Here is a 23,232-nt window from a genome sequence, read left to right on the forward strand (position 1 = left end):
AGAAAACAAACGTGCAAATTATTTACTTGCAGTTGTGCTAACTTACTGGGTCAAAAAAATATGATTTTTCCTCATAATATCTTTATTTAAGTCAATATTATTTATTGATTTTATCGTCATTTTGACCTTTCGCTCACTTTGAAATATGAACAGCTCAGCTGATACAATTTTTTATTTTCTGCATAATGTTTTAAATATTTAATGTTTGATTTTTAAAGATATATAATGTAACATCTTTGGTAAAGGCGTTATTTTTGTTTTCGTGACCCGGAAGTGTTGGATCTGTCGAGTGTTTTAGCGATCTTTGTTTACATGCGATATTCACCGAAGACTTTGCTATTTTGTGTGAGGCTGGTGAATTCGATGTGACGCGCAGTGATGAACGGCAGCTCGAACCCGCCTCTCGATAAAGAAGAGCATGTGTTAAAGCTCGGAGATAGTTTTGAGAAGAGGCCAAGATCATCTTTTCACACCATCAGATGTGAGTCCATCAAGTATGACATAATTGAATAGACTGAATGGCATACAAACACACCTCTGATCTCAAGAATCTTACTAGTATTTGGAATCTGAAAAAAAAAAAAAAACAGACCGTAGATTTGGTGTTATAAATGTGTGGCTGATGTAAAATCATTGACATTATGAACATTATGACTTGTTCTACACATACGGCGCCTTTAGACGCTTGAATGAATGAATGAATGAATGAATGAATGGATGCATGCCTAAATAAATATAATCTAATGGGTGAAAACACTGTTTATAACTTACAGTTGCAACAGAATTCGTTGTTGAGCCAGCTGTAAAAATATGCATTGGTTTTATTATTATAAGTAAAAATAAACAGCCATACTGTGTGTTCACTTTATTCCCCAGATGATTTTAAACCAGCATCCATAGATACATCCTGTGAAGGAGAATTACAAGTAGGAAAAGGAGATGAGGTTACCATCACATTACCACACATACCAGTAAGAGTCACTGTCCGCAAGATCTGTGGCTGATTCATGTAAGAAACCCTGTCTACGGACCACTTACTGTAATTTCTCTCAGGCTCCACTCCACCAATGACAGTGTTTAAGGGCAACAAAAGGCCGTATCAGAAAGACTGCGTTCTCATCATCAACCATGACACCGGAGAGTTCATGCTGGAAAAGCTCAGCAGCAGCATACAAGTCAAGAAAACAAGGTGAGCAGCCAAATGAATTGTGCCGTATCTGCTTATAAATGTTAGTGCATGCAATATTACCTATTCATTCAAAAGATACATAAAAGTTGTACTAATATTCTACATGAGACATGGAATATTACCATTAACATCACATGCCACCACTGGTATTACGCAGACCATAGTTTGAGGACCACTGAGCTATGCAGTTTAATGTGAATGTGAGCATGTGTGCAAACAGACAGAACTCCTCCACACCTGCTCTGACTGCTTCAGATTGTCACATTGTGCTGTATTTTCACTTTGACTGTCAGTCGTCAGTGTGTGATGTTGAAGATGTTTGTTTGTGTTTGTCAGAGCTGAGGGAAGCAGTAAGATCCAGGCTCGTATAGAGCAGCAGTCAGTGAGATCTAACCAGCTGACGGCACAGTTCCGCACCCCCATCAAGCCCGGAGCGGGGGCGAAGACCTCACCAACCAAAGACAACCCTTCACCTGAGCCTCAGCTGGATGACATCAAACGAGGTCAGACCGCATGCTTGCCTTTATACACTTATATTCATTTATCAAGTGATAGACTACTAGAGTTTTTTCTGTTTTATTAAACATATATTTAATGAAAATAACAATCAGCTGTACGTCTGTGAGCACTGTGCGTACCTGTGCTCTGATGACTTGAGAAATGTTTTCTGTGGGAATATTTAAACAGTTATTATGGATGTCCTGTATTTCTGTCAACTGAACCAGCAATTCCAATCATTTGTGAATTTATCATTTTTGAGTCTGTTTTTTCTTTTCGGTGTCTGAATCGAGTGGCATTCGTTCAGACCACTCACTCTGAATCATCTGAAGTCTTAAAACACCAAATAGCCCTGTTTTTCCCCTATGTGCTGAATGTCTTTGATAATGTTGAAGCTACATTTGTTCTGCTTGATTGTTTGGTCTGAAGAATCAATTCTTAACTGTGTAATTGGCTACAGAGTTGAATTATTGACATGATGATGTATCGATTTTTGAATTCTGTAGTGTTGTTTGTGATGAAAAAAGCCTCCTCTGTGCATACCACCAGATAAAATTCTGCAGGTGTGAAGAAAAACATATTTGTTTTATGATATGAAGAAACTTACAACAGCAGCAACAACAAAAGCTGATTTTAACAGGAAACTGAAGAAATTACAACAAATAAAACATTGCTTTTTGGTAGAAATGTTTCATATTCAATTTAATTAACTTTGTTACTAAAAAATAATAATTTGGCCATGTATACAAAGAGTTTAAAAAAGTTAGGTTATTTAGATAATTCAAAATGCGGTGTAAGTAATGTAATAGTCTGAATTAAAATTGGATACATATTTTATCTTGATTCAAAAAATTTAATTCTACCCCATTCAATTTTTGAGTTATTATCAAATATATAATTTTATTTTATTTTTTTAAAGAACTTTACCCAGTCCAGCTGTGGCCTGTGTGTGTATTCATGCATGAATTGTATGTAATATCACCAAGTTTTGTGTATCTGCAATTTACAGTCTCATACGACTTTACACTGATGTTTAAGATTTTGTAACATTTTCAGCTTTGCTTTTTAACCAACAAAAATATTATTTAATATTAATATAATCAATGTTTGGCACTTTTTCCTTAAATGAAGAAAAGAAAAAAAAACAGTGTGATGCCATCTTTTAAATTCTTATAAATATGTTTTAGGGATTTGTGACCCTATATCTTTTCTTTAAATATGTTACTTCATTGTGATTACTCTTCATTGTTTTACACTTGTTTTCAATTCACAAAGTGATTTCCAGGGTTAAATATTTGTATTTTCCCTAGCAGGGATACACTTGTGCTGTGTTTGGTTTAGTTGTAAAACTAATAGCATTCTATTACTGAATTCAGCTGGTTTTCTGGGCTAAATCTCTCTGGTTTGCTCTCGTCTCAGAGCTACGGGCCGAGGTGGATGTGATTGAGCAGATGAGCAGCAGTGGCAGCAGCAGTTCGTCAGACTCTGGCAGTGGTGATGACAGCTCCTGCAGTGATGCAGAACAGGAAACTCATCTGTCCCCCAGCAGGAACAACATGGCCAACGGAATGAACAAATCACAAGGCAGCAATCAGCTGATGAGCACACTCCGTAAGAGCATTCACAATCATTTTATTCACTGCTACAGCCATAGAAAAGTATTTCTCATCAGCGAAAAAAAACAAAAAACAAACTAAAGCATGATACAGTACAAAAACACAGTAGAATAACACTGACAGATTTGGTGGTCAACTTTTTTCTATTTTAGGGTACATTTACATAACAACGATGTACTAAAAATTGAAAATATTTTTGTTTTTCACATACAGACAATAACATTGTCAAAATGATCCCTATTATTTGCATTTCCATTAGGGCTGGGCGATATGATATTATCATATATCGACGATGTCTCAAAAGTATTGAGATGTCGGTGTCAACAGTGAGGTAATAGATGATTATCGACATCATCGGGAAAAAAAGACAAATGATAAACCTAGTAAGTTGCAAAAAATATTTTACATAGGACCATAGTCACCATACAGGTCTTTTGCATGCAAGAATGAAATAATTTAGCAGGAGGGTTGGGAATCTAAAAGCTATTTCAATTTTGGAAATCAGATCAGATGCATAAGGTCAGGAATCAAATTACTTATAAAATTACATTTTGATTCTTCTAGATTTCTGTATGCACATTTATTGTGATTTCAAAAGATTCAACTGCAAGAAGATGAAATAGAGCTCACTTCTGCACTGTTTTATGCGCTGAGCACACACACACACAAAGCACACGCACAAAAGCCGCCTCTTATATACACGAATACTGGACTGAGCTTTTTTATTCGCATTCTTATACATTCGACTGGACAAATACACACAGAATTATATCAAAATATCCCATAAATACAAACGATTATGTCTTAAGTGAACGCAAAGAGCTGAGAAAGAAAACAAGGGTGTAATGGATCCGTACATTGACAGCAGCCGCTGCCGCCAGTCATTATAATGTTAATTAAAGAACAAAATAAACTAAAATCCCTCACTGATCTTGACTGAATCACTTTTGTAACCTCAGCCCTTAACTTTTTTGCTCAAAATTAGTTTTTAATCCCTGCATGGTTTCAGTCATAGGCCTACATGATAAATATCAAATACGTTATAGCTTGGCTACAAGTTTAAAAACAATGCTGCAATTGTTATAATTAAGGAAATTAAACTTACCATCATGAAATGTGTCTACATAGGCAATCAGGACTAGATTGGTAATCATTTTACCATCTAACCTATCCTAATGTGTGCGCACGCCATGAGTGTTGAACACGTAAATACTTTTTAATAAAACCTAAATTCGTCCCCCGCAATGTTTTGGTCAAGTCAAGTGTGTTCATAGTGGTTTCCATGGGCCAATGCGAATAAAGCTATATTTAAATTAAAAATTACATGATATTGTCAGACCTGACGTTATATTCTTATCCCAAACAAAATATGATATGAGTGTGATACATACGCTACATACATACACTACCAGTCAAATGTTTTTTGAAAAGTAAGAGAGATCCAATAGAAAGATCCAAAGATCAGCATTTATCTGAAATAAAAAGCTTTTGTAACATTATACATATACCATTCAAAAGCTTGGAATCAGTTTAAATTCTATTTTTTGGGGAAATGATATAAATTAATTATATTTAGCAAGGATGCCTTAATGAAGTGGTGGGCCACCTGGACCAAAAAATGCCAGGGCCGATTTTTTGTCCCAGTCCAGCTCTGCGGCAATAATGCCAAAAAGAAAGAGAAACATCGGAAAATAGGCATAATGTATTTTATTCAAGACATTATTATATGACATCAACATGCATTTATCATTATTACAATCACTGCCAGAATGTCCAACTTCACCATGATGAACTTAAAATTGGGTTCTATTATTTTTCTTCAACAGTTCTCCTCACAAAATGAAATTCATTTCAAACACAAATTTGATAATGACAGAGGGGAAATTATTAGCAACACCAAAATAAAAGCAAAGCTAATGTTTTATGTTAGTTTAAGAAACTAAGAAAAGTAAAACCAAATTTTGTGGCAATAATTAAGACCAAACTGATCATGGTGTGTGTTTATGGTGCATGTCGGCAATGTTGTGGAGGTGGGGCTTAGGTAGACGATATTATTGGATATCGCAATATTTTAAAAGGCGATTATCGTTAAGATATTTTTGACATATCGCCCAGCCCTAGTTTCCATGACCCTTCAAATCACACAAATTGAAATTGTGAATTGAAAATATGCCTAATGGAAACTCGCAAATTTCGCAAAAATGCCCATATATCGCAAAAAAGTTTTAACGTTTGCATGAGTTGGTTTTTCAGGCAATGCAAATTGGAATAATTAGCAAAACTGCAATGTAAACAGTTCTAATTCTAATTTACAGGTCACATGGCGTATGTAAAAAGTCATATGATCATTCTTTAATGTTCTATAACCTCCAAGAAACACTTCATACGTGGCCGCTCTTCAGTATAAGGGGCTTTCCCTAACATTAATGCTTAGACAATTTACACTGCACACGTCTGTGGTGCAGTGTGGCTCTGATATGGCCACTGAAGCTGATTGCGGCCACTCTAGTCAATGCTTGTGTTTATTCCAGCCACGCCACGCTTGTTTCTGAAGCGGCTCTTTGTGCTGCTTCTGTAAAGATACACGCATACACCTCCTTTGAATAAATATAGCCAAAATCCATCAAAATCCGTTGCCATGACTTATCGCCGTCATTTCGCAATACTTTTTTATTGACATTTATAAAATATTGCCAAAGTTTTGTGCAAATCTGTAGTGGAAATGCGCCTGCTCACACAGATCTACAAAAACTACTAAAACACTGTATTATGCATTCCAGGCCAGTAGTATGCTGCATATAGACTGCACATGTAATACGCATGCGCATGACGTCACTGTTTTCACAAATTCATGTTTTTGTAGTTTACACAGAGATGGTAACGTTATTGTTTTCTTAAACTTGCACTTTAAAAGTGTTATTATAAATTTAAAAATAAAAAAGCATTATAAATTTTTTAATGGTTTTTTATTTTATATTGATGTTTTATTGTAAATGGATTTTTTTTGACTTTTTGGTTGTTTTTGGTTTTTAGTTGACATTGGTAAAGGCCCGTTCACACCAAGCACGATAACAATAGTTCTAAAAATCATTCTGAATATTAAAGAATAGCAGTCAACACCACAGTTATAATGATAAAGGCACAGAGAAACAATATTGTTGGAATCACTTTCAAAAAAAAATTTTTCACCTGATGAACGATAACAACATTGACAGCCAATCAGAATCTATCCTGCTATAACAAGCATGAGAATTTAAAGCAGCAGACCGTATCGTTGGTGTGGATGCTAATATCATTATCTTTATAGTTATCGTTCTTGGTGTGAATGGAGCTTAATACTGGAGATGTACTGTTAATAAAGTCTTATTTCTTAACTTTTATGACTTTTTTCTTTACATGTTAGTTTAATGGGGTCATAGGATGCTGCTAAAAAGAACATTTTGTGTATTTGGTGTAATGCAATGTGTTTATACGGTTTTAGGTTCAAAAAACACATTATTTTCCATATAATGTACATTATTGTTTCTTCTCTGTGCCCCGTCTTTCTGAAACGCGTCAATTTTTACAAAGCTCATCGTTCTGAAAAAGCAAGGTGTGCTCTGATTGGCCAGCTATCGAGTGCGTTGTGATTGGCCGAATGCCTCAAGCGTGTGACAGATCCAGTCCAGCTGCTCTGCTCGTGCACATCCCATCATCGGTTCTCTTTAGCAGTTCAGTCAGTGTACTGTTAGGAGCAACTGAATAACTCGGGATATTGCTTTATTTCGCATCAGAGGGAGTGTCAGGCACGTTTATAAACCGAAATACTTAAGTAATTTGTGGATAAGTGTGTACTGGAGACGCGAACTGTTTTAAATGATACAGTTGATTGGTGAACTGGTTCGACTGGTTCACTAAGAAGATCCGGTTAAATAGAACGATTTGTTCGTGATCCGGACATAACTAGACGAGACAAAAGCAATAAAACCCATTACAAACAAGACATTTGTTGCATCCAGTGGGGACATAATTACTGATTATAATGACTTATACTGTGTTTTTACGCCTTGCGTTGCGTATCACGCTGCGTAAACATAAAACCATGTCTGCATTTGTGATCTGAGAAATAACAAACAACAAGCTCTACTTTACTGCTCAAAACTTGTGTTTGAATCATCATTGCAAATTATTTATATATAAAAAACGTACTTACAGGCTATGTATCAGAAGCGCCAGACTGTCCTTATAAAGTTTGAACTGCCCAACTTTATAGAAACCACTGTTGTGCTACAGACGCATTGCAGGCTACTAAAAAAATGAATAAAATTATGAGATTGTCATACAAATAACTTTATGATTTACATAAAGTCCTTGTGTTTTGCTTGACTATTTCTCAAATCCAGAAGTAGAAGTCAATATAATGTTTCATTTTCTTAAATAATGAAAAAAAATTGGCTTTCCCTTGGCCCATTTCTGTTTATGCTTATGGGAATTTCCCATAATCGAACAAAGATGAACAATTAAAGCCATATTTTGTAATAGTAAATTGTAAAAAGTAAACAAGTATTTTAAAATGTACTATTCTTACCTTATTAGTTATACACTATATTTTAGGCAACATCCATGCATAGTTCCACACAGTGCACTGAAATCTTGATTGCCAAAATGTTTCTAAAGAAACTGAGTTATAGCCTTTCAGTAATTTTAATAATTATTCAATCTGTCTGTAATATTAACTCCTTGACTGGGCATTACATTACAGTAGATTTGCTCATGTTGCGTCACATTTCTTTTTACGCGCTGTCGAGCAGCATTAACGAATCACTCACCGTTCTGTTGAGTTTATCAATGAAATGTCCAGTGTGCACGCCATCTGACTAATTTCTTCTGGATTAGCTAATTCTCTTATCATCATAAACAACAAAGTGCAGAAATTAAGTAAGAGGTTTGAATCATCATTGACAAATTATTTATATATAAAAAATGTACTTACAGGCTGTGTGTCAGAAGCGCCAGACTGTCCTTATAAAGTTTGAACTGCCCAACTTTATAGAAACCACTGTTGTGCTACAGACGCATTGCAGGCTACTGGTTCAGGAAACAGTACTCATCCTTTATAAATTGCGCAGCACACACCTGAATATTTGGGTTGAGCTGTTCTGGAACAGTGTTGTAAATACAGCTTAACCACTGATTTCTAGTCGTGTCCTCTTTTGGAAGGCCAAACAAACTAGTTTTGCTTTCACAGCGTCTCCAGAACATGACAGCAGCAGCAACAGCGAGAATAAAAGTTACGTCTTCTTTCTCTGCATGAACATTTGGGCGGCATTATACAAATCTTCCCACATCGTGATGTGTTAGAATGAGCCATTTTAGGAGGGTGTGGTTGACTCTTATCTTTTATAAAGAATATCTCTTTGGATTTGAAACTTTAGTATTTGCAACTTTACAGATCTTCTTTATGCACCAAGAGCTTGTAACACTCCAAAGAGAAAGGAAAAATTTAAATTGCATCCTATGAACCCTTTAAAAAAATAAAATAAAATACCTGACTGGCTGGGACATTAAAATGCCTGTATTTAAAGGAACACCTTACTCTGTTTTATATGGTGTCTTTTGTTGTCTTTTTTTCCTTCAGGAAATGATCTTCAGCTAAGTGAATCTGGCAGTGACAGTGACATCGACTGACCTCCCTGATGTTACAAACATAGATTGTGTTTCTCTGTGTTACATGCTTTCATAGATGATATCGGTCATTTTGCAGTGGTTTCATAGATATGAGTGCTTTTGCAGTTTTATCTTGAGCTTTTAATGGATTCATGTTAACATGGAGATATCATAGAAAGTGTTGAAGAATGTAAAATAATTTTAATGGATTTTATTTTTATTGCAAAGGGAAATGTTTGAACAGATAATGTTGTTTAAATCATTCAAATTTAATATTGTACCTTTGGTTGTTCAGTATTTTTATGAAGCTAAAAATCATCCATCAGCATTGCTTATTTCTCCTATCCCCTCATGTTCAGTGTTGCATAAACCAAATTAATTGCATGATCTTTATGCAGACTGCTTTTCGCATTGCCTATGAGGTTAAGCCAAAATGTTTTACACAGTTTAGAATTCAGTGGAAACCGACAAGTACAAATGACTTTGTCGCATTTTTTTTGACATAAGGGTCACATTCCCTCACATAAAACATTTTAAAATACTGTCAATACCCCATGTCTCAAAATATGTGTATGTGGTTATCTATAGAAGTGTATACTGCTGGTTTAGCCCAAAATATTTTTTTATTGCACTGTACAAAATATTTATGTTGTAAATACTGAACTTGTATTAAACCTGCAACAGTTATTTCATTCTCCGTGGTTATGTAATTCAGATCTGCATTATCATACAGAAAAAATATATATATATATATTGTAAAGGCTGGCCGAGACACAGTTACCCTCAGTATGCCTTGTCTTTTACCATTTGATAAATTGGTTGCAAAATCTTATGATTTTATGCAATCCTGTTTTTCTGTTTTTGAATGATCTACAGTATCTACTCATGCCTCTCTAAGGGTTAGGTTTAGGGATGGACAATCATGATGACTTTTTACCTGCAATTTGCATATACGAAATTGCCAAATAGAACAATGTTTGTCACAAATTCTCATACATTCACTTCTACTGGTAGGGTCAGTGGACACCCATAGAGCAGACGCTCCTGGAGTACCCCATGCTGCACATTTTGCATGTCTCCTTAATCAAACACAGAAAATCTAAGACCTGAAATGGGTATGTCATACAAAGACATGTGTAATGTTGGAACCATTGCCACAGAGAATAGATGCCAAGTGAAGACCAACCGCCTGATTTTGCACAGCAGCAGATTAGCCTAATGTTGTTGGTATAAGAACGCAGAAGAGGTTGATAATAATATGTTCCGTATCAATGTTTAATTTATTTTTTGCTACAGTTTCCCCAGTACACTGTACTCTATCCAGAATGAGGGTCGCAAATCAACACCAGCTTGGGGCAAAAATGGCACTAAGATGAACGTGCCCCCAAAATTTAAGATAAAGGCATGTGAAACTGAAATGTGTCATGATTAAACTGAGATGTTGAGATGTGAAATCACTTACATATCAAAGTATGATAATATACTGTAGTAATTTTTTGAACAGATGCACAACAAATAGAAAAAAAATTAATAAAATTATGAGATTGTCATACAAATAACTTTATGATTTACATAAAGTACTTGTGTTTTGCTTGACTATTTCTCAAATCCAGAAGTAGAAGTCAATATAATGTTTCATTTTCTTAAATAATGAAAAAAATTGGCTTTCCCTTGGCCCATTTCTGTTTATGCTTATGGAATTTCCCATAATCGAACAAAGATGAACAATTAAAGCCATATTTTGTAATAGTAAATTGTAAAAAGTAAACAAGTATTTTAAAATGTACTATTCTTACCTTATTAGTTATACACTATATTTTAGGCAACATCTATGCATAGTTCCACACAGTGCACTGAAATCTTGATTGCCAAAATGTTTCTAAAGAAACTGAGTTATAGCCTTTCAGTAATTTTAATAATTATTCAATCTGTCTGTAATATTAACTCCTTGACTGGGCATTACATTACAGTAGATTTGCTCATGTTGCGTCACATTTCTTTTTACGCGCTGTCGAGCAGCATTAACGAATCACTCACCGTTCTGTTGAGTTTATCAATGAAATGTCCAGTGTGCACGCCATCTGACTAATTTCTTCTGGATTAGCTAATTCTCTTATCATCATAAACAACAAAGTGCAGAAATTAAGTAAGAGATTTATTTTACAGTGTAAACAGCTTCCCTGACTATAACGGGAGTTTTCGCGAAAGTACATAACTCCTACCAATAACTCATACTCTTTGCTAGCTTTCTTTATATATTTTATTCCAACTTTAAATAATAGTTTAGTTTTTTCATGCTACTAAATAACCTTCGACTGACGGAATATGACTTGATCTCTAGGGCGTGAGGAAGGATCGGGGACTTTTATTTTGATATCACGCTGTCACGTCACACAGTTCCGGCGTTCTTCGGCGTTGGTGTCAGTACCATGACAACAGTAGGTCGAGTGTGAGGAGCTGAGATGTCTTGAGCTGTCTTGTTTTACCACACATTACTGGAGAAAACATCACTATACATCCAGGTAGAACATAATAACTTTATATATTTAACCTGCACCAATACGAGCAGCGTCACTTTGTACGAAATAATAATGAGAGTGGGGCAGTTTGTGCAAGCAAGCGCATAGAACAAACAAAGCTGAGTAACAGATTTAGTGGAACATTCTGTCATTCACTGGAAATATGATTTATTGTCCCATTACCTGATCTCTTTGCACGAATGTAAAGGCTCTCATGTGGTATGAAATCGAAAGACTGTTAACAGGTTGCTCTGGATGCTCTTTGATTTTCTAGAAAAGTGTGCTTTTAAATGAATAACGTTACTGCATATTAACTAGATGTTATAGTCATTGTTTAATTCGGTATTTGCTTTTCTAGACCCTCTTGTTAAAAGTCATATTGTTACTTTTTATATATTGGGCTAATCCTTTATGAGGACTTTATAGCTCCCATCATGTTCTTTAGATAACGCGCTTCAGTATGTTCTGTGCTGAAACATTTGATATGTTATGTCAATACACAGAAATCTGTCCATCTTATTGGACAGGTCTACTTCCTTGCATGTCCTGTTCTCTGTGTCTCTCTGATGTGTGTGGATTAGCTCTGTTAAGCAGGTAGGAAAGCTGCTTGAGCTGCAGCCAGTGAAATCTGCAGTCATGTGACTCTTCGGTCATGTTCTACACTCAGTAGTATGTCAGGCAGTCCCAGTGCTTCAGTCAGCATCAAAGACCATGTGCACAGAAGTGACCACTTCCAAACAAAGACAGGGCAGGATTTCATCTGGTCTTTATGCTTGCATTAAATACAGGAGTATAATGAGATCCAGCAGAATTTATTCTGCAGCGGTTGCTCTTCTATTTGAACATCTGTGTATTAAGTCCACAAATATGTAAAATCATTAGGTATAATAATGCATTTCAGCTGCATGTCCTGGTATTTGCCTTTACTGAGCTTTGTTCACTTAAAAATGCACCTGATGGGAACTTATATAAGTATATAGGCCTATAAAAATATTGTTTAGTTCTAAATTGTCTATTCTTTTCTATTGTCTATGAATTATATAAATAACTGTAAATACCCCCAGAGCGAACTTGACAGCCTTGATTATAACATATCCAGGTCTTCAACAAATCCTGATCAAAACCTTTTATCCATTAGGATTTTTTAATATATTTATTTTTTGTAATAGTTGCTAATATTCTAAGGAGTAGCTGTTATGCTGAAATCTATCTATAAATATAAAGCAATATAAAAAATTAGATGAGTTTTGTCTCTTTATCTCGAACAGATTTAGAGAAATTTGTAGCATTACATCACATGCTCACCAATATATCCTCTGCAGTGAATGGGTGCCGTCAGAATGAGAGTTCAGTTTCAGTTAAAATACATATTTTTGCTAAAGTCCTATATCCATATGCACAGAACAAGCAGCGTTAACAAGCGAAAACAGTCCAAAACAGTTGTAATCTGCAGGTGGACAGTGGGGGGAAGCATTGTTATTGATTATAGACTCGTATTTTGATCAAAAGCAATGGTTTAAAGTTAAAATGCCTTAATGAGGGATTTTGTTTCTTAAAAACATTCTGCTTTTCACTAGACTGGAGTCATGTGAATTACTTGTAGATTATTGTGGTGTTTTTTATCAGCTGTTTGGGCTCTCATTCTGATGGCACCCATTCGCTGCTGAGGATCCATTGGTGAGCAAGTGATATGATGCTAAAGTTCTCCAAGCCATAAGCCAAGTTATGTTCAGTGAATTGTTTGGTTGTGATTATTGATGCTGGTGGGGCATTTCCAGTTATTAATTCAGTCACTGTTTCACACGGGGCACTGGATATAATTATTTCTTTAATGCTTCTGGTTCACACTTTCATGCATGCTTAAGTTTTTGTTAAAGATCTGATGACATGCCGTGTAAAAATGTGCAAAAATGCAGAAAATCAGACATGGGTCAACACTTTTTCAAAGCACTCAAGGATTTGAAGGAGTTTGGCAGATGTTTTGTTCTAATATGTTATTAAATAACACTCTTATCTCTTTACAGGATGTCTTTATTTAAGGCTCGTGATTGGTGGGCTTCAGTGCTGGGTGAGGGTGAGGAGTTTGACCAGGGATGTCTGTGCGTTGGGGATGTGGATAACAGTGGAAGTGGATATGGTGAGTGAGTAGTTCACTTCCAGAACAAAAATTTACAGATCTTCCAAGATGTACATGTCTTTCTTTCTTCAGTCATAAAGAAATTATCTTTTTTGAGCAAACCATTTCAGGATTTCTCTCCATATAATGGACTTCTATGGTGCCCCTGAGTTTGAACTTCCAAAATGTAGTTTAAATGCAGCTTCAAAGGGCTCTAAATGACCCCAGCCAAGGAAGAAGGGTCTTATCTTGTGAAAAAAAAAAAAAAAAAAATTATAATTTATATACTTTTTAACCTCAAACGCTCGTCTTGTCTAGCTCTGCGTGAGCTCTGTTTTTTCCGGTTCATGCAATTAGGTTAGGTCTAAAAACTCCAATCTCATTTTCTCCCCCAACTTCAAAATTGTCCTAAATCACTATTTTGCCTTTTTTTTTTTTTTTTTTTTTTTGTAAATTCTTCTTTGCTTGTTCACTTAGTAAACACTGAGTTGGTACTTCTGCAGCAATGTAGGATGATTTTGAATGTAAATAAACTAGAATAATATGACATTATTTGTGATCTTGAAGTGATTCATTTTGCAGAAGTTATTACTTGACCACTTGGGCATGATGTCATTAATGACAGTCCAATATTGTTTAATCAGCATGGTTCAAACTACAGAGATGTGCGACGAATTTGGGAACTTTTAAAACTAAGAGATTTTGTTTTTGTTAACTGAACATTTGGCATGTGAAACAGCTGTGCAATCCAGTGAACACACTAAGGTCACACTAAGTAGACTTCATAACAAATGTCAGTAGACCAAGAAGAGTTTAAACGAGTGGTTCATTTATAAATTTGTACGACCTTACCTTCACACTGTGGAAATACAAGTGCAGTGCTAAAAAGGGGCGGAGCTACGTAAGGTCTGCATGAGGATACTCCAATGGCACAGTTCAGCTTTATTCATTATCTGTAAAGAAAAAAGTCCAAATGAAAAGAATTAGATGCAGGGCATAACGTTCAGTATAGTGTGATGCTGAACCAGACTGTGTTCTCTAAATAAAGCTGTTTACATTCTCTCTCTGTCTCATTCTCTAAACCAGATAAGATTGTAGTGGGCAGTTTTATGGGGATGTTACGCATTTTCTCACCTCACCCTGCTAAACCAGAGGAGCAGATGGAAGCTGACGCCCAGCTGCTGGAGGTTCAGTTTCCTGACCCCATCATTCAAGTGGAGATGGGCAAGTTTGTCTCGTAAGTGACACATGTGCTGCGTTTCAGTCACATCACTACCAACTCAAACACATTTCTACAAAATCACAATCAGCTTATTTATCAATCTGCGACATATACCAGTTATCAACACAAATCATATTTGTATGGCACTTTCCATGAATAGTTGGTGTCCTAGTATTTGTTTTAAGCAATAAAGGCACAAATCCCATATTCTTTGGGAAAGAAAAACAAACAAAAAACTTTTCAACCACTAGAAACTAACATTTGTTTCCTCTAAATTATCTGTTATCCTCCTCTTGCTTTTGTTGATGTATTTATTTAATTTAGGATATGTATGTCTAGAAAATAAAGAAATCATACAGATCTAGTGTTTATTCAGAAAATTCTTTTTCTTAGAGTTCACTGTCATTTTTACAGCTTCAAGGCCTATTTTGTAAGTGCAGCACAGGGCTTCTGTAGTCTTTATTATGTGCATAATTCCAAACACACATAACCAATTATAAAGCTACTATGTTTATTATTATTATAACTCTATTATGTTCTCTTATACTCTCTTTATATTATGTTTGCTGATGTTATGAGCAATAAATGCAGTGAGACAGAAAGAAACTCACTTCTGATTCCTTTAATGGAATTTTATTATGGCTCTGAAAAAAAGAACTGTTTTTATAATTTGTAAATAATTTATAAGTTTATAAAAAGTCATTACTCAAATATTATAAAACAATTAACAAAAGCATTATCTTCAGTGTGAGTTGTACTGTAAAGTTGCTGTTTAGGCCTTTTAAGTATACAAGTATACTTTTAATTTCTTGTTATTATTGATCATTTGTTTTGTTTCTAAAGGATCTGCCACATGAAAGAGCAGTTGAAATACCATGGTATTCATTAAGTTATGTTATTCATCATCAGTTCTTTTTTTTTTTCAACTTTGTTAATTAATGATGTTGTGGTTTATGTGATGGTGATTGTAGAGTGTTTTGATTAAAGACATTTACTGTTCTGTTGATTCCTGGTCACTGTCTAGTTGAAGTTCTGATGCTTAACCTGAAAGCAGCATCTCACAATATTTAGAAATGGAACACGTTTGAATAGAAGAATTGTTCTTGTGTGTAGGTCTGATCTATAGCTGGCTTTTGACAGATAGATTTCAGGATCATATTTGATACATTAGGCTTTTAATATGGAGCTCATACTCAAAAAGGAAAAATTAGATCTTTAGAATGGTATAGTAGACTACTTACAAATTTTTTTTACAAATATCTGTTGTCACTTTGTATCTTCTAATAATGTCTTTGTAAGATGATATTTAAATGCTTAGTTTTATGATCAAAGCCCTGAAGTTTTCATGATGGGGGCAAAACATATAATGCCATGTAATGTAACTCCCTTTTCTCCTTTTTCTTTCTTTGTCATGTATTGTAGTTGTTCAGAGCTGCTACATCTGGCAGTGCTTCACCCCAGGAAGCTGTCTGTCTATGCCGTGTCAGGTTGGTTTTCCACAGATTCAGACCTAACTTCCTTACAATCACTGCCATAAAACTTTGCATATCAGTGGTCCACTTTTTTCAGTTTTTATTCAGAAAAACTGTTACCTCTTAAACAGAACTATACTCATGCAGTGGTTATTGTTATTCTTTCTTTACTGGCTTTAGACTGATATTATAATTGCCGTGGGATCTGGGGTCAGCAACCCATAGCCATGGAGAACATAAAATAATTTGAAGGCCCTATGATTTCCACAATTTGGACAGAATTGCAGAATCCATTTTTAAAAATGGAATTTATTGTGTGTTCATGACAACCTGTCGAGACAGAAGTTCTGTTTAACTTAAAAAGTCAGTCTGAGCTAATAATTATTGTCAATCTGTCATATGTTGTGCACCAAATGTATGTGCTCTTTCAGATGTGGTGTTTGCTGTGGGTTTTCTCAGGTACTGCTGGGAATGTTGAACATGGTGACCAGTATCAGTTGCGACTGGTGTATGAACACAACCTGCAGAGAACAGCTTGCAACATGACATATGGTCCCTTTGGGGGTGTCACAGGTAATTGGTATTATTAATATTCCACACATAATATAAAAATTTCATTCTAAATGTATCAGTGGGCAATAGGGTTGAATTTAGCTACATATTTTTTTCTTTCTATAAGAAAAATTAGTGTCATGGAATAGATAGAATAGTTTAGTTCTCTCAAAACCCTTTTCAATCACACTTTATAGTATGGTGGCATTAGCTAATATTAACCAACAGAGCAACTAACAATGAGCAGTACAATTGTTACAGCATTTATTATTCTTTGTTAACACTGGTTAATAAAAATACAACTGTTCATTCGTTCATGTTAGCTTAGGTTCATTGATGTTAACATACAACTTTTGATTTTTATAACGTATTTGTAAATGTTGAAATGAAGGTTAACTAAGATTCATGTTAATGTAATAACAAATAGAATGTTTCTCATACATTCATTCTCATTCACATCACCCTCAAAATGGCTGAACCCTAATGCTCACTTTAGTTTCAATGAACATCTGCTTGCAAATTCTGGAAACTGAGATTTCTTTTGTTTGTGTGCCGAAAGCCGATTAAAGTCGACCCTCTATAAATAAAATAGCACATGTTCGTTTAATAGGATTTTAGACTTACAGTAGTACCTTTTTTGGGCAGTTCTCTTATCAACCACATGAGGACAGCACAGTCTCAATGATGGCGTTCATCAACCATTAGTCACATTTCATCTGCACATGAGAGTATAAAAGGGAGAAGACGCAGCAGAAATATTGTAATAATACATTCTATTTCCTTAAATGGTGGCTTTAGATATTGGTCTTTCCCATTCAAGTAGATAGCAGCAATACTTGTAAAAAAAAATGTAGGGATGGCAGTGTGAACAGCCCTATATTAAAGGGACTTTATACAGAGCTAATCATTTAACCATCTTTATGTATAACATACTGTAGTTTGACTTCTAATACAGATCCAAAAATGATACTGATTTCTTATTGGCTAACTTCTATTTGGTCAAACTTGTACTTATTGGATTGTTTTTATTCAGATTGTCTAATTGTTAGTCTTTAATAAGATTTATTAATATAGAATTTGAGTATATCAGTAGACAAATAAGCACTGGTTTTATGTTAGCTTGGGCCGTGGCGATTCTCTTGGATGTTTATTTCTTATTATTAAAAGTACAGATCTGACTCTAAATTCTGACTTGATGAGCTTCTTCGAAGCCATTGCAAAATGCAGACAAACAAAATTAGTGGACAGTCTGCATTAATTCAGTTGCTACATTATTCAGAACCATGAGCAACCTACTCTATATTAGTTAGGAGGAAGAAGTGTTTAGTCTGTAGTGATAAAAAATAATAAATGTAACTATTTAACATTGGTGTGAAAATTTGGGCTATGCAATCTGGCTCGAGTTTTTAAAGCTGAACAACAAAGGTGCATAATACTATTGAATATGTCCTTCTGTTCTGTTGTCTCAACTGAATATTTCCTGTGCTGTTGTGCAGGTCATCATTTCATCTGTATCCAGTCCATGGATGGGATGCTGATGTTTTTTGAGCAGGAAACGTATGCTTTTGGTCGCTTCCTGCCTGGCTTCCTGTTGCCCGGCCCACTGAGCTACTGCATCCGCACTGACTCCTTCATCACGGTCTCCTCCACACGGCAGGTGGAGTGCTACAGGTGAGACCAATTCACTCCCTAACCAGTTGTCCATATAGTCACTGGCCATATCCTTCCATATGCAGAACGTACAGGATATGTGGGTATTCTGTACATTGATGTTTTTATTATTCCTTGGTCATATCTTGAAATATGACTTTACGAGCCATATTACATTGGCTCTTGCATGTCAGACAAGTTCAGTCAGGTTTCAGATTACCATATTTGATGTGCTCTTTGTACAGTCGTGGCCAAAAGTTTTGAGAATTACATAAATATTAGTTTTCAAAAAGTTTGCTGCTAAACTGCTTTTAGATCTTTGTTTCAGTTGTTTCTGTTTTCTACTGAAATATAATTACAAGCACTTCATACGTTTCAAAGGCTTTTATCGACAATTACATGACATTTATGCAAAGAGTCAGTATTTGCAGTGTTGGCCCTTCTTTTTCAGGACCTCTGCAATTCGACTGGGCATGCTCTCAATCAACTTCTGCGCCAAATCCTGACTGATAGCAACCCATTCTTTCATAATAACTTCTTGGAGTTTGTCAGAATTAGTGGGTTTTTTGTCTGTCCACCCGCCTTTTGAGGATGGACCACAAGTTCTCAATGGGATTAAGATCTGGGGAGTTTCCAGGCCATGGACCCAAAATTTCAACATTCTGGTCCCCGAGCCACTTAGTTATCACTTTTGCCTTATGGCACGGTGCTCCATCGTGCTGGAAAATGCATTGTTCTTCACCAAACTGTTGTTGGATTGTTGGAAGAAGTTGCTGTTGGAGGGTGTTTTGGTACCATTCTTTATTCATGGCTGTGTTTTTGGGCAGAATTGTGAGTGAGCCCACTCCCTTGGATGAGAAGCAACCCCACACATGAATGGTGTCAGGATGCTTTACTGTTGGCATGACACAGGACTGATGGTAGCGCTCACCTTTTCTTCTCCGGACAAGCCTTTTTCCAGATGCCCCAAACAATCGGAAAGGGGCTTCATCGGAGAATATGACTTTGCCCCAGTCCTCAGCAGTCCATTCACTATACTTTCTGCAGAAGATCAATCTGTCCCTGATGTTTTTTTTTGGAGAGAAGTGGCTTCTTTGTTGCCCTTCTTGACACCAGGCCATCTTCCAAAAGTCTTCGCCTCACTGTGCGTGCAGATGCGCTCACACCTGCCTGCTGCCATTCCTGAGCAAGCTCTGCACTGGTGGCACTCCGATCCCGCAGCTGAATCCTCTTTAGGAGATGATCCTGGCACTTGCTGGACTTTCTTGGACGCCCTGAAGCCTTCTTTACAAGAATGTAACCTCTTTCCTTGAAGTTATTGATGAACCTATAAATTGTTGATTTAGGTGCAATCTTAGTAGCCACAATATCCTTGCCTGTGAAGCCATTTTTATGCAACGCAATGATGGCTGCACGCATTTCCTTGCAGGTCACCATGGTTAACAATGGAAGAACAATGATTTCAAGCATCACCCTCCATTTAACATGTCAAGTCTGCCATTCTAACCCAATCAGCCTGACATAATGATCTCCAGCCTTGTGCTCGTCAACATTCTCACCTGAGCTAACAAGATGATTACTGAAATGATCTCAGCAGGTCCTTTAATGACAGTAATGAAATGCAGTGGAAAGGTTTTTTTTGGGATTAAGTTAATTTTCATGGCAAAGAAGGACTATGCAATTCATCTGATCACTCTTCATAACATTCTGGAGTATATGCAAATTGCTATTATAAATTATTAAGCAGCAACTTTTCCAATTTCCAATATTTATGTAATTCTCAAAACTTTTGGCCACGACTGTATGTGCGTTGTGCAGTGTTCTATATATGAAAAATGGTTCACTTAAATCTGTTTGTTATGTCAAGTGAACTTGTTTCTTCTGACACATGGATTATGTTTACAGTGTTCTTTTGAACAACAAAGTTTTGGTTAATGGACTTTCATTGGAGGTACAGAAATCTCTCAGGTTTCATTAAAAATATCTGTTATGTGTTGAAGATGGATGAAAGGCCTATGGGTTTGGAACAACATAAGGGTAAAATGATGATAGATTTTTCATTTTAGGCAAACCTTTAAGAAGGAAATATGATCTTTCTTTACAATCTGGCTAAAGCTGTTGAAAATGGAGATCTGAGCTGAGGTGCGACAGCAGAGCCTTTGGTTCTCATAATACTCCTCATGACCTGCTGATAGCTTTGGAGGACTGTCAGTGATTTCTGAGTGCAGCGTTTGATCTGTTACAGACATATGCACACACACACACACACACACACACACACACACACACACACACACACACACACTCTAAATGCCAGTACCGAACATGCTCTCAAAGCTGAATAATCACTGCTGTGTCTCATTGCTATAAACGTTTGCCCAAACCCACCCAACATTCCTAGAGGAATTCAGTAGAAATTTGGGGTCATATTGCAAATTCAAAACAGGATTTTCTTGTTCTTTTGAAACAAAACACTTTCCAAGAATAGGGTACTAAACTGACCTAGAAATTCCATCGAGGAGGTCCATCATCCACTTCATGGAGTGAAACTAAATATTATAGGAATGGTTTTGTTTTATGTTTGTTTTATATAAGGTTTTTCAACCTTTACAACCCTTCAGCAAATCCTTGGACAGGTCTGAATTTTAAAAAAGTAATAATAACAATAATGGTTTAAAAGTAAAGAATTAATTACAAAAACATTGTATAATTTTAACAGATTGTGTCAGTTTTGTATGATTCTATGGTACGTGATCTTTTTTGTTGAAAAGGTCAAGTTAAAGTCATGGGAAATTATCTTGTTCTGGTGAAGTGAATATCAAAGCATTGAGCGATCTCTGTGTCTCTGTTTTTGGATAATTGGTGCAATTAACATCTCTTTTAAACGCAGGTACGAGACACTGGCTGTAGCCACAGATGCAGACACCAGACAAGACTCTGATCAGCAAAGCAAGAGCTCAGGGAAGAGACTGACGGTCTGTTTCCTGAAGATTGAAAGTGCTGCTGTTTCCAGTGTGGATATTTTACCTTGGATATGATTGTGTTGTATGTCTGTCCTCAGGCTGACTGGACACTGGTGTTAGGAGAAGAGGCTTTAGATGTCTGTGTTCCCCACACATCTTCAGCGATGTCCTCCATCTTTGTGCTGGGGGAGAGAAATTTATTTTGTCTCAAGGATAATGGTCAGATCCGCTTCATGAAGAAATTGGAGTTCAATCCCAGCTGTTTCTTGCCCTACGGATCAGGTGACCCATACTGCCTTTAACTCTTCATGCTGTGCTGTTAGACTTCTATAGCACATGGAAACCTCCTGTTTATGCCTAAAGCTAGAAAAACTACTTGCTAATGGAGTAAGAAAAATGTATGCTTATTTTAAAGTGCCCCTAATATGGGTTATGAAAGGTTCATATTTTGGTTTTGGTAGTCCCCAACAACAGGTTGACATGCATTCAAGGTCAAAAAACACTTTCATTATCTTATAATATGTGTTTATTTTTACCTTATTAGCTCAACGTCTCCCAGACGATTCCCTCAACGATTCATTTTTCCAAACCCCTCCTTTGTGTGATACTAATCTGTGGTGATTGGTCCGATTGGTCTCATTTTCATTTCATTTTGCCTGTAATGCCTGATAAAGCAGCTTTTGTGAGCGCACTGCTGCTTTGTTTACAGCCGTTACCGGGGAAACAGCTATTTTACTGCTCCAAAAGTGGCTCCTAGCGGCAAATAATGAATTTGCATTTTCATTCAGATTAGGGATGTACATTTTTGATAATATCCATGATCGATTGTCGTATAAATTAACAATCAATTAATCGTTAACCTTAATGCTGCAAAATGTGTCTATTGCGTCGGCACGCATGACAGGATGTGTCTTTAAAACTTTAAAACTTTCTCACCCGAATTAAAAGGGTTTTAGTCTGAAGAAAATGCTAGTAGCAGGATTTTAAAATGAATAGATGTAATTATTATTATCATTTGATAAAATGAAGAGAGCGCACCGTACGTTTGAGATCATTTTAATTTGTTGACTTCTCCAATCCCGTCACGGAGAACAATGAATGCGCTTCTTTAAATGGTTTTGTGGTGCTCATTGTATTTTAAAACACAATTGCAATGTTTTCAACTGACATTATGGGATTTAAAGGTGCAGTGTGTAATTTTTAGCGGGATCCAGTGGTAAGGTTGCGAAAAATGTCATCGTTAAAGACAGCAGAGAGCAATGAGATTTCTTTACAAAGGTAAATCAAGGAATTATATTTACTTAATTATTCAATAAATCAACATTATTGCGAATGTTAATGTACTTGTTCATCATTGTGTCAGTGTTTTATTCGCAAGAACAACAAAGGGATGAAACGCGCTCTGTAGAGCAGTTTGTCCATTTAGGGCTACTGTACAAACATGGTGGCGACTTCCATGTAAGGGGACCCGCGGTGTATGTAGACCGCTCAATCTAAGGTAATAAAAACATAACGGTTCATTAAGAAAGGTCTTTATACACATCTGAAAACATAGTTATGTATATTATATTGCATTTCTGTAAATAGATCGTTGTAAATATTACACATTGCACCTTTAAAATAAAATTATCCCAAACGTAACTGTGGCACGAGTGGTTGTGCTGCGCAGTCAGTGAACCGCTTCCATTGGCACTGCTGCAAAACCAACTGTTGCTCACATCAAACATTTTTATGACCAGTACTTAATTTGATCCTGCTGGATCCTGTTCAGGAAAATGTCAGATTTTGA

The 23,232-nt window shown here is 36.0% G+C and overlaps 2 protein-coding genes across 5 annotated transcripts in view; both read left to right on the forward strand.

The window, feature by feature from the left end:
• Nucleotides 1-226: 226 nt before the first annotated feature.
• Nucleotides 227-9,636, forward strand: LOC109105849 (ELL-associated factor 1-like). Its single transcript, XM_042740331.1, has 6 exons — nucleotides 227-481; nucleotides 877-969; nucleotides 1,051-1,189; nucleotides 1,526-1,692; nucleotides 3,107-3,298; nucleotides 8,921-9,636. The coding sequence occupies exons 1-6, from the start codon at nucleotides 379-381 to the stop codon at nucleotides 8,968-8,970; spliced, it is 744 nt and encodes a 247-aa protein (XP_042596265.1). The 5' UTR covers nucleotides 227-378; the 3' UTR covers nucleotides 8,971-9,636.
• Nucleotides 9,637-11,310: 1,674 nt separating this feature from the next.
• Nucleotides 11,311-23,232, forward strand: part of LOC109106478 (protein PTHB1-like) — a 114,116-nt gene continuing 102,194 nt past the window's right edge. For 3 of the 4 annotated variants that reach the window (XM_042740326.1, XM_042740330.1, XM_042740329.1), the window contains exons 1-8: nucleotides 11,311-11,471; nucleotides 13,493-13,605; nucleotides 14,671-14,821; nucleotides 16,229-16,293; nucleotides 16,738-16,851; nucleotides 18,327-18,501; nucleotides 21,371-21,455; nucleotides 21,542-21,725. In XM_042740326.1, coding sequence (XP_042596260.1) covers nucleotides 13,494-13,605; nucleotides 14,671-14,821; nucleotides 16,229-16,293; nucleotides 16,738-16,851; nucleotides 18,327-18,501; nucleotides 21,371-21,455; nucleotides 21,542-21,725 — 886 coding nt within the window. In that variant the 5' untranslated portion in view covers nucleotides 11,311-11,471; nucleotide 13,493. The remainder of the gene's footprint in view (nucleotides 11,472-13,492; nucleotides 13,606-14,670; nucleotides 14,822-16,228; nucleotides 16,294-16,737; nucleotides 16,852-18,326; nucleotides 18,502-21,370; nucleotides 21,456-21,541; nucleotides 21,726-23,232) is intronic. The other variant, XM_042740328.1, reaches the window with a different exon arrangement.

This window comes from Cyprinus carpio, chromosome B16 (genome assembly GCF_018340385.1).
Source record: "Cyprinus carpio isolate SPL01 chromosome B16, ASM1834038v1, whole genome shotgun sequence".
NCBI classification, from domain to species: domain Eukaryota; kingdom Metazoa; phylum Chordata; class Actinopteri; order Cypriniformes; family Cyprinidae; genus Cyprinus; species Cyprinus carpio.

Bases quoted from the DNA above. Each gene is read 5' to 3' on its own strand.
- LOC109105849 (XM_042740331.1), top strand. From the start codon at position 379: ATGAACGGCAGCTCGAACCCGCCTCTCGATAAAGAAGAGCATGTGTTA. The intron at 970-1,050 runs CAGTAAGAGTCA...TGTAATTTCTCT, and splicing joins CATCACATTACCACACATAC to CAGGCTCCACTCCACCAATG. The intron at 3,299-8,920 runs GTAAGAGCATTC...TTTTTCCTTCAG, and splicing joins TCAGCTGATGAGCACACTCC to GAAATGATCTTCAGCTAAGT.